The sequence below is a fragment of the Electrophorus electricus genome, chromosome 17, assembly GCF_013358815.1.
Source record: "Electrophorus electricus isolate fEleEle1 chromosome 17, fEleEle1.pri, whole genome shotgun sequence".
NCBI lineage: Eukaryota > Metazoa > Chordata > Actinopteri > Gymnotiformes > Gymnotidae > Electrophorus > Electrophorus electricus.
Window position 1 is genome coordinate 13,384,281 of NC_049551.1, and position 14,333 is coordinate 13,398,613.

Below are 14,333 nucleotides of genomic sequence, written 5' to 3' on the forward strand. Positions count from 1 at the left end.
TCCATATAATGCAGGGACAGAGTTCAATTGGGTTAGGTAAGTTGAATGGGCTTTTGCATGTACAAATCTATAAGATAGATGAGTCATTCATAGAATAAAGAATGATCTGACCATATATGTCCGACAGAATTCCTCCAATAAACAACCAAGCACATTTACACAGGAACATATGCATGCATAAAGAGGGGCTAACAGTAATTATGCAATATGTGGTGTGAAATCTGGTGCAGGGAAAGGTGGTGGAAACAGTGGATGAGGAAAGTGAGAGGACAAAAGGTGGAAGATGAGGATGATTGCACTCATCCAAGCAGACAAACAGTTTCATTTGAAATGTGGGGTACATTAGACAAACATTTCACCAAACACAGATTGAGCATTGCTTGTATCATTTTATAGTGGTCTATATTTTAAGCTTTTAAAAATGAAAACAGGAGTCTCTATTAGACTTGTAATGTGTGTTATACAGTACTGTGTTATTACTATTTCGGCATTCATTACGGATAGTCAGATTAATATATTCACCTTTCCTGATGGACAGCATCACATACTGAAGCTCTGCACTTTCTATTTGCTGACTTATAGATGCAGGAAAAATAAAAAGTCTATCATTTGTGAAAGCATAGCCATTTTCCTGGTGTACTTTGAAACTCAAGATTTGTTTCAGAAATAAAATTCAGCAATTTTTATGTTCATGTTTTTAAAGTTAGCATTTCATTTTGCTCAAAATGTCTGTATAGTTTTTAAAACTGGGTAAAGTATTTTAAAACAGCAATAATATTTTAGTAACTTAAACAATGTTTATGCAATTAAGCAAAAACTGCACAAGAAGGCAATATTAAAATTCAGAATTAAAGGATCACTATGAATCTAATGTAAAAATGACAATAAAGGACAATACATTTCACTGTTAATCTCTGAAAAAATTCCTTACCTGCTCTGCATCTGCAGTGCGATTAAGATTGACTGAGCTTGTCCCAAAAGGTTCATTTTGGCCAAATTTCAGTGTTTGATTAGCTGGAAGTGTGTTCTCATTGTAAGAGCTGACAAATTTGAAGTCACTGGTGTGTGAGCCTGTTGTTAGATACGTGTCATAATTGGAAGAACTACAAAGAGTTCCAGCTCCCTCCACCTCTGCATAGTTGGGAGGGAGATACATGCTGGGAATGGCGACTGCTCCATCAAACAACAGTCTGGGCTTTCTCCTGTGACAAAACCTCACAGCCAGGATCAGAATAATGAAAGTCAGAAAGAAGGTGGACACAGAAACGAGTGCGATGATCAAATATGATGTTAGTTTGGAATTGCTCTCCTCATAAGTCATGTCTTTAAGTTCTGGAACTTCAGCGAGGTTGTCAGAAATAAGTAAATACACAGAACAGGTAGCAGAGAGAGGAGGTTGTCCATTATCTTTCACTGAGATAATGAGGTTCTGCTTCATGCTGTCAGATTCAGTAATGTCCCTCAGTGCCCTGATCTCTCCACTATGGAGACCAATGGTGAAAAGCCCTGGATCAGTAGACGTCACAATCTGATATGATAGCCAAGCATTCTGTCCAGAGTCAGCATCCACAGCAATCACCTTGGAGACCAGAGAGCCTGAGAGAGCAGCTTTAGGTACCATCTCAGTCATTAAAGACTTTCCCTCCAGAGCAGGGTATAATATCTGTGGAGAGTTATCATTCTCATCTGTTATGAACACACTCACAGTCACATTGCTGCTGAGTGGAGGAGAGCCATTGTCTCTGGCTACAACCTGAACTTTGAACTTTCTGAACTGCTCATAGTCAAATGACCTCACAGCATGGATCACTCCTGTGTCTGAATTCATTGATATAAATGAGGACACTGGAACACCTTTGACCTCACTGGACACCAGAGAATATAGCACTGTACCATTCTGCCTCCAGTCTGGGTCTGTCGCTCTAATAGAACAGATAGAAGTGCCTGGTTTGTTGTTTTCCATGACATAGGCACTGTAGGATTTCTGATGAAATACAGGTGGGTTGTCATTGACATCTGCTACAGATAAATGAATTGTCATGGAGGAAGATAATGGTGGAGAACCTCCATCAGTAGCAGTGATAGTGACATTATAATCTGACTCTGTCTCTCGATCCAGCATATTTGTGGTTGCCAAAGAAAAGTAATTTTTGATGGAGGGATTTAATTTGAAAGGGACATTTTGCTGAATGGAGCATCTGATCTGTCGATTATCTCCTGAATCTTTATCCTGAACATTAATGATGGCCACCTCCGTGCCTACGGCGGCGTTCTCTGGTATGGGGTCGTTCAGTGATTTCAGAATAATTCTAGGTGCGTTGTCATTTAGGTCAGTGATATCTATAATAATTTTAGCAGTGGACGCTAAACCAGGTCCATCCTTGGCCTGCACTCTCATTTCATAGTATGTTTCCTCTTCATAATCGATATTTCCGATAACCTTAATCTGACCAGTCATCTTGTCAATAGAAAATAATTTTGTTGCTTTATCAGATATACGACTGAATTCATAACTCACTTCACCATTCGCTCCCACGTCATCGTCTGATGCGCTTACTGTTACAACTGTGGCACCCAACGGCGCGTTTTCAGCGAGAGAAGCTTTGTACACAGACTGACTGAAAACCGGACTGTTGTCATTAGCATCCAGCACACTAATGTGGATAACTACAGTACCAGACCTTTGTGGGGTGCCGCCATCAGTAGCGGTGAGTATTAAATTAATTTCCTTCTGTTGTTCGCGATCCAGCTCTTTCTCCAACACTAGTTCAGCGTGTTTGCCCTGCTCTGCGTTCTCATGCACTGATAAAACAAAATGTTCGTTTCTTTCAATTGAATATCCTTGAACCGCGTTTTGTCCGATATCAGAGTCATGTGCTTCGTCCAGGGGAAAACGCTGGCCCTTAACAGCAGATTCTCTGATTTCAAACGTAATCCGATCGTTAGGAAATCGTGGGGCGTTGTCATTTATATCCTCAATTTGGAGCGATATGCGTTGTACTTCAAGCGGATTTTCTAATACAAGCTCATAATTTAGAATGCAAGACATTCTCGACCCACAAAGCTCCTCTCGGTCTATTGTTTCCGCCACGACCAAATTTCCACTATTCAGATTAATATCGCAATAACGTTTCGTGCTGTCGTCTGTGTCTATCCGAGCCTTACGAGCAGACAATCGTTTAGCATCGATTCCGAGGTCCTTCGCGACATTCCCAATCACGTAAAGACGCTTCGCTTCTTCTCGCACCGTATAAATCAAATCTCCACGAGCAGTGCAAATAAAAGAGCAAATAAATGTCGAGGAAAATAATGTCGGAAGCAAAAAAATAATATCCATTCTCTCAACGTTCAAAAGGCCTGGTGAGTGACAAACATATAAGCAAATTAATGTCGTGTATTACAAGTCCCATGCACAGTTCAGAGCCTTATTCAGCTGTGGTTATCTTTCTCAGGATATTATCGAATTTATCATACTGGGTAGAGATGCGCTTTCATTTTTACTCTGCTAGTGAATAGCGACCCTTTGAGTATTTTTAGTATATTGCAACTTCGAACTCTCCATATCTGTACTCCAGCTTTTCGAAAAATGAATGCCAACGTACTACTGTGTAGAGCAAGCCCATCCCTCATCATAAACAGGTAAGGGTGGCAAACAATAAAATTCTGTAGAATCATTTAGAACATTGTACCGGTAATGGAAGGATTAATCTAATGATTGAATCCTATTTTTTTGTGGAGAGACACTGAAATGATTGCGAAAGTAGAAGAGCACAAAAAGTAAAATCATTCCTCAACCTCCTGCAATATCAGAAATTCAGTAAAAGTATACGGAACGAATAAAATTGATTGTTATCCTGTGACATGTCAGGGCTGTCGACTTTGAAGAAATTTACCGTTACCAACGGGTAATACAGCAACAGGTAAACCTATTTATTTAAAACATCAGCACAAAACAAACACCATGCTATAGTTTTAAAACATTTTGTCCCCAACAGAATAACAAAAAATGAACTGGGGACTTCACAAGCCGCACTGTGTCATATCTTTTGTAAAACTAAATAATTTTATCATTTAAGTCATTGGTGGATTATCGTGTCGTTAGATATGTGTCATAACAGTAAGAATTGTGAAGAGTTCCAGCTCCCTCCACCTCTGCATAGTTGGGAGGGAGATACGCACTGGGAATGGCGACTGCTCCATCAAACAACAGTCTGGGCTTTCTCCTGTGATAAAACTTCACAAAACATAATAAATAGCAGTGATGATTTCCATCGAGACATGGGCAGAGTAGCCAAAAACTGTACTCAAGTAAAAAGTACTGTTGCTTTAAAATAATTATTACTCAAGTATAAGTAAAAGTAGTCATTTAAATTATTATAGACACAAGAGAATACAGTACGGTGCCATTTTGCCTCCAGTATGTGTCTGTCGCACTAACAAAACAGGTATAGGTGCCTGATTTGTTATTCTCAGCTACATACGCACTGTATAATTGCTCCTTAAATAATGGTGGGTTATCGATACATCTGATAGAGAATGGCAACAAATGAAGACAATGGTGAAGAACCATTATCAGTACCTATAATTATGTTATAATCTTTTTTTCTTCTTTTTCTCTATCTAGCATACGAGCAGTTAGCAGAGAAAAATAGTTAACAAATGAAATTAATTTAAAAGGAACACTTTGCTGAATGGTACAGTGGATGTGCCAATTGTCTGCCGAATCTTTATCCTGAACATCAATTATGCCTGCCTCTGTACTTACATAAGTGTTTTCATGTATGTGAGCATTCAATGGGCTTATAATTATAGTAGGCGCGTTATCATTTATGTCTGCGATATCTATGTTTGCAGTGGATGCCAAACCGGATCTGTCTTTTGCTTGCACTCTCATTTCGCAGTAAATTACCTGCTCATAATCAATATCTCCACTCACTGTAATCTGCCCATTTGTCTTATTAAAAGAAAATATTTTTGCTGCCTTATCTGATACTCGGCTGAGTTTATATGCAACATTTCCATTTGCTCCTTCATCAGCATCTGTCACGTTTACTGTAATCACCACAGTGCCCAAAGGTGTGTTTTCAGTCAGATTCGCTCTATAGATTGGATGACTAAACACTGGAATAATAGCTTTGGCGTCCAGAACAGTTACATCTATAATGTAGTTACAGATCTTTGTGGATTACCACCATCAGTGGCAGTAATAAATAGATCAATGTATTTTTGTTTCTTACGATCAAGCTCTTTTTCTAGCACCAACTCTGCATATTCTCCTCCATCGGGATTCGCTTGGACAATTTAAAATGTTCGTTCTTTTGGAGAAAATATCTTTGAACTGTGTTAAATCCTATATCTAAGTCATGAGTTTTTTCAAACCTGAAACGATCGCCCTTATTTGCCAATTCCGTAATATCAAACATTATACACGCATTTGGAAACTGCGGAGAGTTATCATTTACATCCTGAATTTGCAACGATATTTAGTGCACTTCAAGCGGGTTTTGCAAGACCAGTTTGTATTTGAAATAGCAGGATAACCTCGACCCAAAAATTTCTTCTCAGTCTATTGTTCCTGGAACTATCAATTTGCCTGTACTCAGGTTGATATCACAATAGCGTCTGCTGCTGTCCTCGGTATCTATTCGTACCTTGCGAGCAGTTAATCTCTTAGCATCGAGTCCAAGGTCCTTGGCTACATTTCCAACCACATAACGGCGTTGTCGTTTCTTCTGGAACTGGATCCCTCAAATCTCCATACGGTGCACAAAACCGATAAAAAGAACGCTTAAAGAAGCGCGGCTAAAAGCTTCCTGTATTCCATATATAGTCATTGTCAATTGTCGTCACATAGGAAGGAGGGCACACCAAAGGCAAATGACTATTACAGGTATTTATTACAATAGATCTCTGTGTGTGGATTTTAAATGAGGTGTAGGAAATAACACACATTATATATATATATATCAAAATGTATACAGTTGTGGCCAAAAGTTGAGACTAGCACACATTTGTTTTCACAAGTGTGCTGCTTCAGTTTTTATGGTGGCAATTTGCATTAACTTTAGACTGTAAAGAGTGATCAGATGAATTGCAATTAATTGCAAAGTCATTCCTTGCCCTGAAAATCTAATCTCAAAAATTACTGCATTCCAGCCATTGCACTTCAGCATTGCAACAAAATGGCCTGCTAACAATTTCAGTGATCATCTTATTAGCTCAGGTGAAAGTGTTAACCAGGACAAGGCAAGTCACTCCGTCATGCTCAATAGAAGAGCAGACTGGTTGCTTTAAAAGGCTGGCGGTGCTTGAAGTTTTCTTCTGTTAACCATGGTTACCTCCAAGGAAACACGTGCAGTCATCATTGCATTACATCAAAGGGACTTCACAAGCAAGGACATTGCTGCTTGTAAGATAGAACCAAAATCATCCATTTATCGAATCATCAAGAACTTCATGGAGAGAGGTTCAACTGCAGTGAAGAAGGCTTCAGGGCGCCCAAGAAAGTCAAGCAAGTGCCAGGACCGTCTCCTAAAGAAGATGCTGCTACAGGATCACAGATGGCAGGTGTGAGTATATCTGCATGAACAGTGAGGCAAGGGCAAGATGGCTTGATGTCAAGAAGAGCACAAAAGAAGCCACTTCTCTCCAAGAAAAACATAAAGGACAGACTGATATGCTGTAGGAAGTATAGGGATTGGACTGCAGAGAACTGGGGTAAAGTTATTTTCTCTGATGAAACCCCCTTTCAGACTATCTGTGACATCTGGACAAATGACTGTCCAGAGAAGAAAAGGTGAGCTCTACCATGAGTCCTGTGTCATGCTAACAGTGAGTCATCCTGAGACCATTCATGTGTGGGGTTGCTTCTCATCCAAGGGAGTGGGTTTGCTCAAACTTTGCCTAAGAACACTGCCATGAATGAGGAATGGTATCAAAATAACATCCTCCAAGAGGAACTTCTCCCAATGAGGAGCAATTGGATCATGAACAATGCTTTTTTCCAGCATGACAGAGCACTATGTCACAGAGCAAAAGTGATAACCAAGTGGCTTGGTGAACAAAACATTGAAACTTTGTGTCTATCCTTAAAAAGAGGGTGGACAAACACACAGAAACTATGATCAACTTCAAGCACTGATCAGGCAAGAACTGGTTGCAATCAGTCAAGACTTTGCCAAGCTGATATCCAGCATGCCAAGGCGAATTGCAGAAGAGGAATGGTATCAAGTAAGCGTCCAAAACAATGGGATTGACACATAACTCACTCACGTCGGTTGCCGAAACAGTATTACCGACAGAAACTCTCGAGGCGTGCAATCCGTAACAAGTCTATCCCCATGGAACACGGTACAACAGAGGTAAGTGCCAGACTAAGATAGCGAGAATACTATACATCAATAATCACCCGTGTAGACGTTTAAAAAAAAAAAGCAAAAAAAAAAAAAAAAAAAAAAAAAAGAATATCTATGGATGTTTAGAAAATCACCTCTACTCACGCCAGCAACAACAATCAGGCTCAGTTCGCTGGGTGAGAAGACACCACACTGTATGACCACAAAACTCGTCGTTAACCAAATGGAAAATTCACGATCTATGAATTACACGATTAACCTTTCACATACTGGTTTAACGCCACTAATTTATGTTCACAAACAGGAAAATATATCGCCACTGATGTTTATTAACACTTGAAACAGAATACCCCTTAATATATAGGCATGGGATACCTCTTATTTGGTCAGGATGGCTCTGAATTCAATCACACTCACTTTCTCCAACACTTTGCCGGACTCTACATTCTGTGTCGCTCATGTCCAACAGAATGGAGACGTCACGTCCGCATGGCGCTCTTAAAGGGACACCACACCTAATAATGCTAACTCCTGCCATCACACCCTACCCATCACCTGGCTCCATGTACGATTAAGTCTGTGAACTGATATCCATTCTTTTTAAATGATATAATTCAGTATGACCAGAAACAGTATACAGGAAGAAATAAGACTTCACTACTGTAGGTTCTGCAGATGACTACACAGAGGGAGCAACAACCGAATATTTAAGATGGAAGGAAAGATTCATCAGTGCTTCTAAGTGATGGTGAGCAGCGACACTGATATTTGAGCTTTATTGCAGTTATAATGTATAATGAATACAAGGGTTTTAGTTTTACTTAATCCATTCGTTAATTTTGCATCTGCTTTTTTAAAATTTGTGTTTAATCATTTTATGACAATACATAGTTAATTAAACTTTTAATTAATTGTGGTTGCAGATCAACCTGATTTTACTGATTGCCTTTTTGATCTTTACATGCACACTCAAAGCCCATAACTGATGAGGTTGATAGAATATTAGCAAAATGGTTTAGAAAATAACATTCCTGAACATTTGCACTGCTGAACAGATGATACAGTTAGTATGTCTAGGGTTATTGTTTGTACACAAACACATGCATGTGTAATATAGAACCAGTGAGGAATTGGTGCACAAAACCTAACTTCACAACAGTAGTCTTTCCATGACTTAATACTGAAAACTTCCCTCTGAGGTTCATTATAAAAAGCACAATGGTAATTGAGGTATGAGAATAGACAGTCACAACAGCTGAGAGAACACAAATATTCTTACAGTACAAAGGTCTAGCATTAACATTTTCCTAATAAGCTGTGCACCAGGGTTTTCAACGCAACGCGACTTTCATTCTCCAATTGGCCTGCCAACACTGTGACCACATCAATTCCAACATGGAACAGGCTCATATAGCAACAGCTTCACAAAACTACAAACTATTCCAAAGAGACCATTCAATGAAAATGAAGCTATCACTACTTACTTCAAGAAATGAATTATGAATTACGAATTAATCAAAAATGCCAAAGAAAAGAAAAAGTGATTAGCAGTTATGGCACATTTGCTAAGTAACATATTCCAAGCTCATGTGGACTTTACATAACTTGGGAAACATGAATCGTGAGATGTGCCAGGCATGCACATACACAAAAATCACACTGTGACATGAGAGCCATGAGTGATTCTAGATGTCTTTTTAACCATATGGGCAACTACAGCTAACTGAAAATTTGATTGGATCACTGCAATGCTAAATATATATATATATATATATATATATATATATATATATATATATATATATATATATATATATATATATATATATATATATATGGTTTAGGACGAAAAATAATAATGAATAATTATAATAATAATTAATAAATATTAATAAATAAGTATTATAACAAGACAATATCAGCAGTAACCACTGTTCACTGTAATTAATGAATACACAGAATCAGTGTAATGGTTACAAGTCAGGTTTAGTTTAAAATGTCTACAAAAAACTTACCTCTGAATCTGCAGGAAAACTAATAATATGAGAATTGTCTTGAAATGGACCAGTTAGATCCTTCTTCAGATTATTAGGTGAGGGTAGCGTGTTCTCATTATAAGGCGTGACAAATTTGAAGTCACTGGTGCGTGAGCCTGTTGTTAGATACGTGTCATAATTGTAAGAACTGCGGAGAGTTCCAGCTCCCTCCACCTCTGCATAGTTGGGAGGGAGATACGCACTGGGAATGGCGACTGCTCCATCAAACAACAGTCTGGGCTTTCTCCTGTGACAAAACCTCACAGCCAGGATCAGAATAATGAAAGTCAGAAAGAAGGTGGACACAGAAACGAGTGCGATGATCAAATATGATGTTAGTTTGGAGTTGCTCTCCTCATAAGTCATGTCTTTAAGTTCTGGAACTTCAGCAAGGTTGTCAGAAATAAGTAAATACACAGAAGAGGTAACAGAGAGAGGAGGTTGTCCATTATCTTTCACTGAGATAACAAGATTCTGCTTCATGCTGTCAGATTCAGTAATGTCCCTCAGTGCCCTGATCTCTCCACTATGAAGACCAATGGAGAAAAGCCCTGGATCAGTAGACTTCACAATCTGATATGACAGCCATGCATTCTGTCCTGAGTCAGCATCCACAGCAATCACCTTGGAGACCAGAGATCCTGACAGAGAAGCTTTAGGGACCATCTCAGTCATTAAAGATTTTCCCTCAGGAGCAGGGTATAATATCTGTGGAGAGTTATCATTCTCATCTGTTATGAACACACTCACAGTGACGTTGCTGCTGAGTGGAGGAGAGCCATTATCTCTTGCAACAACCTGGACTTTGAAGTTTCTGAACTGCTCATAGTCAAAGGACCTCAAAGCATGGATCACCCCTGTGTCTGCATTAATGGATATAAATGATGAAACTGGGATACCACTGACTTCACTGGACACCAGAAAATAATGTACTGTCCCATTCTGTCTCCAGTCTGGGTCTCTCGCACTAACAGAACAGGTAGAGGTGCCTGGTTTGTTGTTTTCCATGACATAGGCACTGTAGGATTTCTGTTCAAATATAGGTGGATTATCATTCACATCTGATACCATTAAATGAATAGTCTTGGAGGAGGATAATGGAGGGGAACCTCCATCAGTAGCAGTGATAGTTATATTGTAATAGGCTTCTGTCTCTCGATCTAGTGGGTTTGTTGTTACCAGAGAGAAATAGTTCTTAATTGATGGATTCAATTTAAAAGGGACATTTTGCTGTATGGAGCATCTGATCTGTTGATTATCTCCTGAATCTTTATCCTGAACATTAATAATGGCCACCTCACTGCCCACAATGGCATTCTCAGGTATTGGAATTTTGACAGATGTGAGAATAATCTTTGGAGCATTATCATTTACGTCAGTGATATCTATAATAATGTTTGCAGTGGATGCTAAACCAGATCCATCTTTGGCCTGCACTCTCATTTCATAATACCTTTCTTCCTCGTAGTCGATATGACCGATAACTTCAATTTTTCCAGTAAGTTTATCAATCATGAATAACTGTGCTGCATTATCACTAATGCGACTGAATTCATAAGAGACTGCCCCATTTGCTCCTTCATCAGCGTCTACTGCACTCACGGTAACTACTTCTGTGCCCAACGGCGCGTTTTCCGCTAGAGCGACTTTATATACCTCCTGAGTAAACACTGGAACATTATCGTTAGCATCCAGCACAGTGATGTGTATAATAGCAGACCCTGATCTCTGAGGAGTCCCGCCATCAACTGCGGTGAACATCAAATTAATTTCCTTCTGTTGTTCACGATCCAGGTCTTTCTCCAATACAAGTTCAGCATATTTCTCTTCGTTCTTGTTATCGTGTACAGACAAAACAAAATGATCATTCTTCTGCAGCGAATAGCCCTTAACCCCGTTTTGTCCGATATCAGAGTCATGCGCTTCATCTAAAAGGAAATGCTGCCCTTTCAAAGCCAATTCGGGAATTTCGAACGTAATGCGCTCGTTAAGAAATTTTGGCGCATTATCATTAACATCCTCAACATTCAGTGAAATGCGGTGAACCTCTAGGGGATTTTCCAACACAAGCTCATAATTCAACATGCATTTCATTCTTGAATCACAAAGCCTCTCTCTGTCGATTGTCTCTGCCACGATCAAATCTCCTGTACTCAGGTTAATATCAGTATACCGTTTGCTGCTGTCCTCTGTGTTTATTCGGGCCTTACGTGCTGATAATCGCTGAGCATCGAGTCCAAGATCTTTAGCAATATTTCCAATCACATACTGGCGTTTGGTTTCCTCTGGAACTGTATAGCTCAGATCTCCTCGGGCGTGCCGCAAATGACAGAAAAATAACGCCATGAGCAGAGAAGATAACGAAAGGGTAAGCTTCCTCCATCCCATGTTGGTTGAGATGAAATGCTGCTCTCTCGTTTAATTCCACTTAACGTTGTTAACGTAATCTCTCAATATTTTCAACCAAATCGTATTCGAGTGAAAAAAAGACGAGACTACTCCATTTTGCACCGCGATTGCGCTTGCTCTCATAGAAACGTGCAGCTGAATATTTAAGAGATGGGCGGAAAGTTGCAGGAGATACGCTAAAGTGATGGTGAACAGCGACGCTGTGAGTATTTGGGGTTTACTACAAGTGCCGCAAGTCTACCCCTTCAAAAGACTTGGGTAAGGGAAGCATGTACTTTAAGATACTAAAAATTATTTTTTACTGGATGGTGAAATAGTCGGGTATAAAAGCATCAAATTGCATTCACGATAAAGTGCAGAAGTATTAGATTGAATAACTTAGATATCCGCAGTTGGTATATGTCTACCTGCATTTGCAGTATGAGCGTTACAAACGCTTACGTTAAAAAAAAAAAAAAAAAAAAAAAAAAAAGAGGCTGGGACAATAGCAAATAGTCCACACAGGAAAATTGTAGTTCAATTTATAACAATTAAGGGATTAAATTACTCTATTCATTGTTGATTTATAACGTCAAAAATCATGGAACGACCGACGACCAAACAGTTCTCAAAGAAGATGCAGTTTAAAGCACAATGAAAAAATGCGACTCTATGTGAGGAATGTAGTATGAAAACAAGAATCGCAGAGAACCACGTTATGTATAATGCATTGCTGCCGATGTTTGTTTAATATTTCTACGAAATATGGCGTTTCATACTGACAGGTTTCGGTTTTAGTGGCCATACGCGACGGTATGGCCACAACAAAATAGATGGAATGTAACCTATTATTTCAGCACCATGGATAGCTCTCTGACCGACTTCATTTTGACACTATAGACTGCGTCAGGCTACACAGGTTTAGGAACATGACAGCGCTGACATTAACACACTCTACTTTTCTGTTTTTCTACCCAACATATTATGAAATGTGTCCTAATAGAAGGTAACATGCACTTGCTAATTATAAATAGACAAGAACAAGCACCAGCTAAAGATGTTAAAAAAATTTAAAAAAATCAGTAGAACAACTGCTAACTCTACAGTAGTTTCTAATTTACTGATGGAAAAAAAATCTGCTGTTAAAAAACGCATTTGACTCAAAGTTTCATACTAACATATAGTTGATATAAATTGCAATGCAAATATATATCACTTGTTTACATGATGCAATGATTGGTGGGGACAATATTTAGATTATAATTTCAAAGTTACAACTATTCATTATATATTAAATCAATGTAGTTAGACTTTACAAGTTTAAGGGTATACAATTCACATACTCTACAGCTTTGCACAAGAAGGCATTAAGCTGTGTTGTGAAACATGGTAACCTGTGAAACATTTCTGTCAGGACTTTTAATTATTATCTATTAAAAATCAACATTGCCACAACACATCCCAGTCTACTCACACAGTATCAAACCAAAGTACTTAATAAGGCTCATCATGTTGCCATAGACACTTTGTTATGGGACTTGTGATATAAAGTACCAAATCAGCAATTATGAGCCAACAAGATGCAAAACACTTGACAAAAGCTTCAGTTTAAGTAAAAATGTGCTGAAATTCCCACAGCCATGACAAGGCACCAAACACATGACCCTCAAATATAGAAATGACTACTCAGTTACCACTAATATTAGTAAGAGATAAAGACAGGGGAAAAAAATCTACATTTACTGTATAATAAGATAAAACTGAAGTTATAAACCTAGAAACACTGGGAGACATTATGTGTAACTATGATTTAAAGTAGGCATCAGCAGCATCACAATGAACAACTATTATTTCTGCTGTTCTATCTCCCTCAAATCCTGTGATCAATGTTTAATCTGACACAGCCCAAATAGCCCAACCATACATTTCACATCCCTGATAATATCAACTGAAGGTCTGCTGTTAAGAGCACTGCATAATGAAAGGGATTTACCAAAAATATGTAGGCTAAAAGCTAAAATGTGAACAAACATCGATCAAAAATGAATATGTTTCTATAAATATCCAAATTTTATAAAACATCATAGTTTTATATTAAAAAAATGTAGGCTCATTCTATAAACATCACTCAAAATTAGAAACACAAGTCTTCACTGAATCATACTGAAATCGAACTATGTATTTTAGAAAAAAATCATGTAAACTGGAATTTAAAATAAGGGATTTCAGTATAAAAACTGAAAAGTAAAATATCAAAAATAATTATGATGCCAAAGAATTAACACTTAAAATGAGACTGAACAGTGACCCAGCTCTGAAGCAAAGCATAAACACAACAATAGGTGCCAAAATTCTTTTAACGGGTATCACAAAATAAAAGAGCCATGTGCTGTGTCATGACTATTAAAAATTAGAAAATTCTCTGAAATCTATATTTAAATCAGGCAAAATTTGAGAATCACTAAAGCCATTTATTTTAAATAGATAAAGTAGAAAAGGGCTGATTCCATATGTATTTAATCTAAAATGTTGCTTATATTTCACAAAGAGACAG

The 14,333-nt window shown here is 38.3% G+C and overlaps 1 protein-coding gene across 10 annotated transcripts in view; it reads right to left on the minus strand.

The window, feature by feature from the left end:
* The window catches only part of LOC113588740 (protocadherin gamma-C5-like), a 206,836-nt gene that overhangs the window by 156,514 nt on the left and 35,989 nt on the right, over positions 1 to 14,333 (minus strand). For 2 of the 10 annotated variants that reach the window (XM_035535500.1, XM_035535496.1), the window contains exon 1: positions 9,371 to 11,907. The exons of the other annotated variants lie outside the window; for them this stretch is intronic. In XM_035535500.1, coding sequence (XP_035391393.1) covers positions 9,371 to 11,779 — 2,409 coding nt within the window. In that variant the 5' untranslated portion in view covers positions 11,780 to 11,907. Of the gene's footprint in view, positions 1 to 9,370; positions 11,908 to 14,333 lie in introns of those variants that run through there. 10 annotated transcript variants of the gene reach the window in all.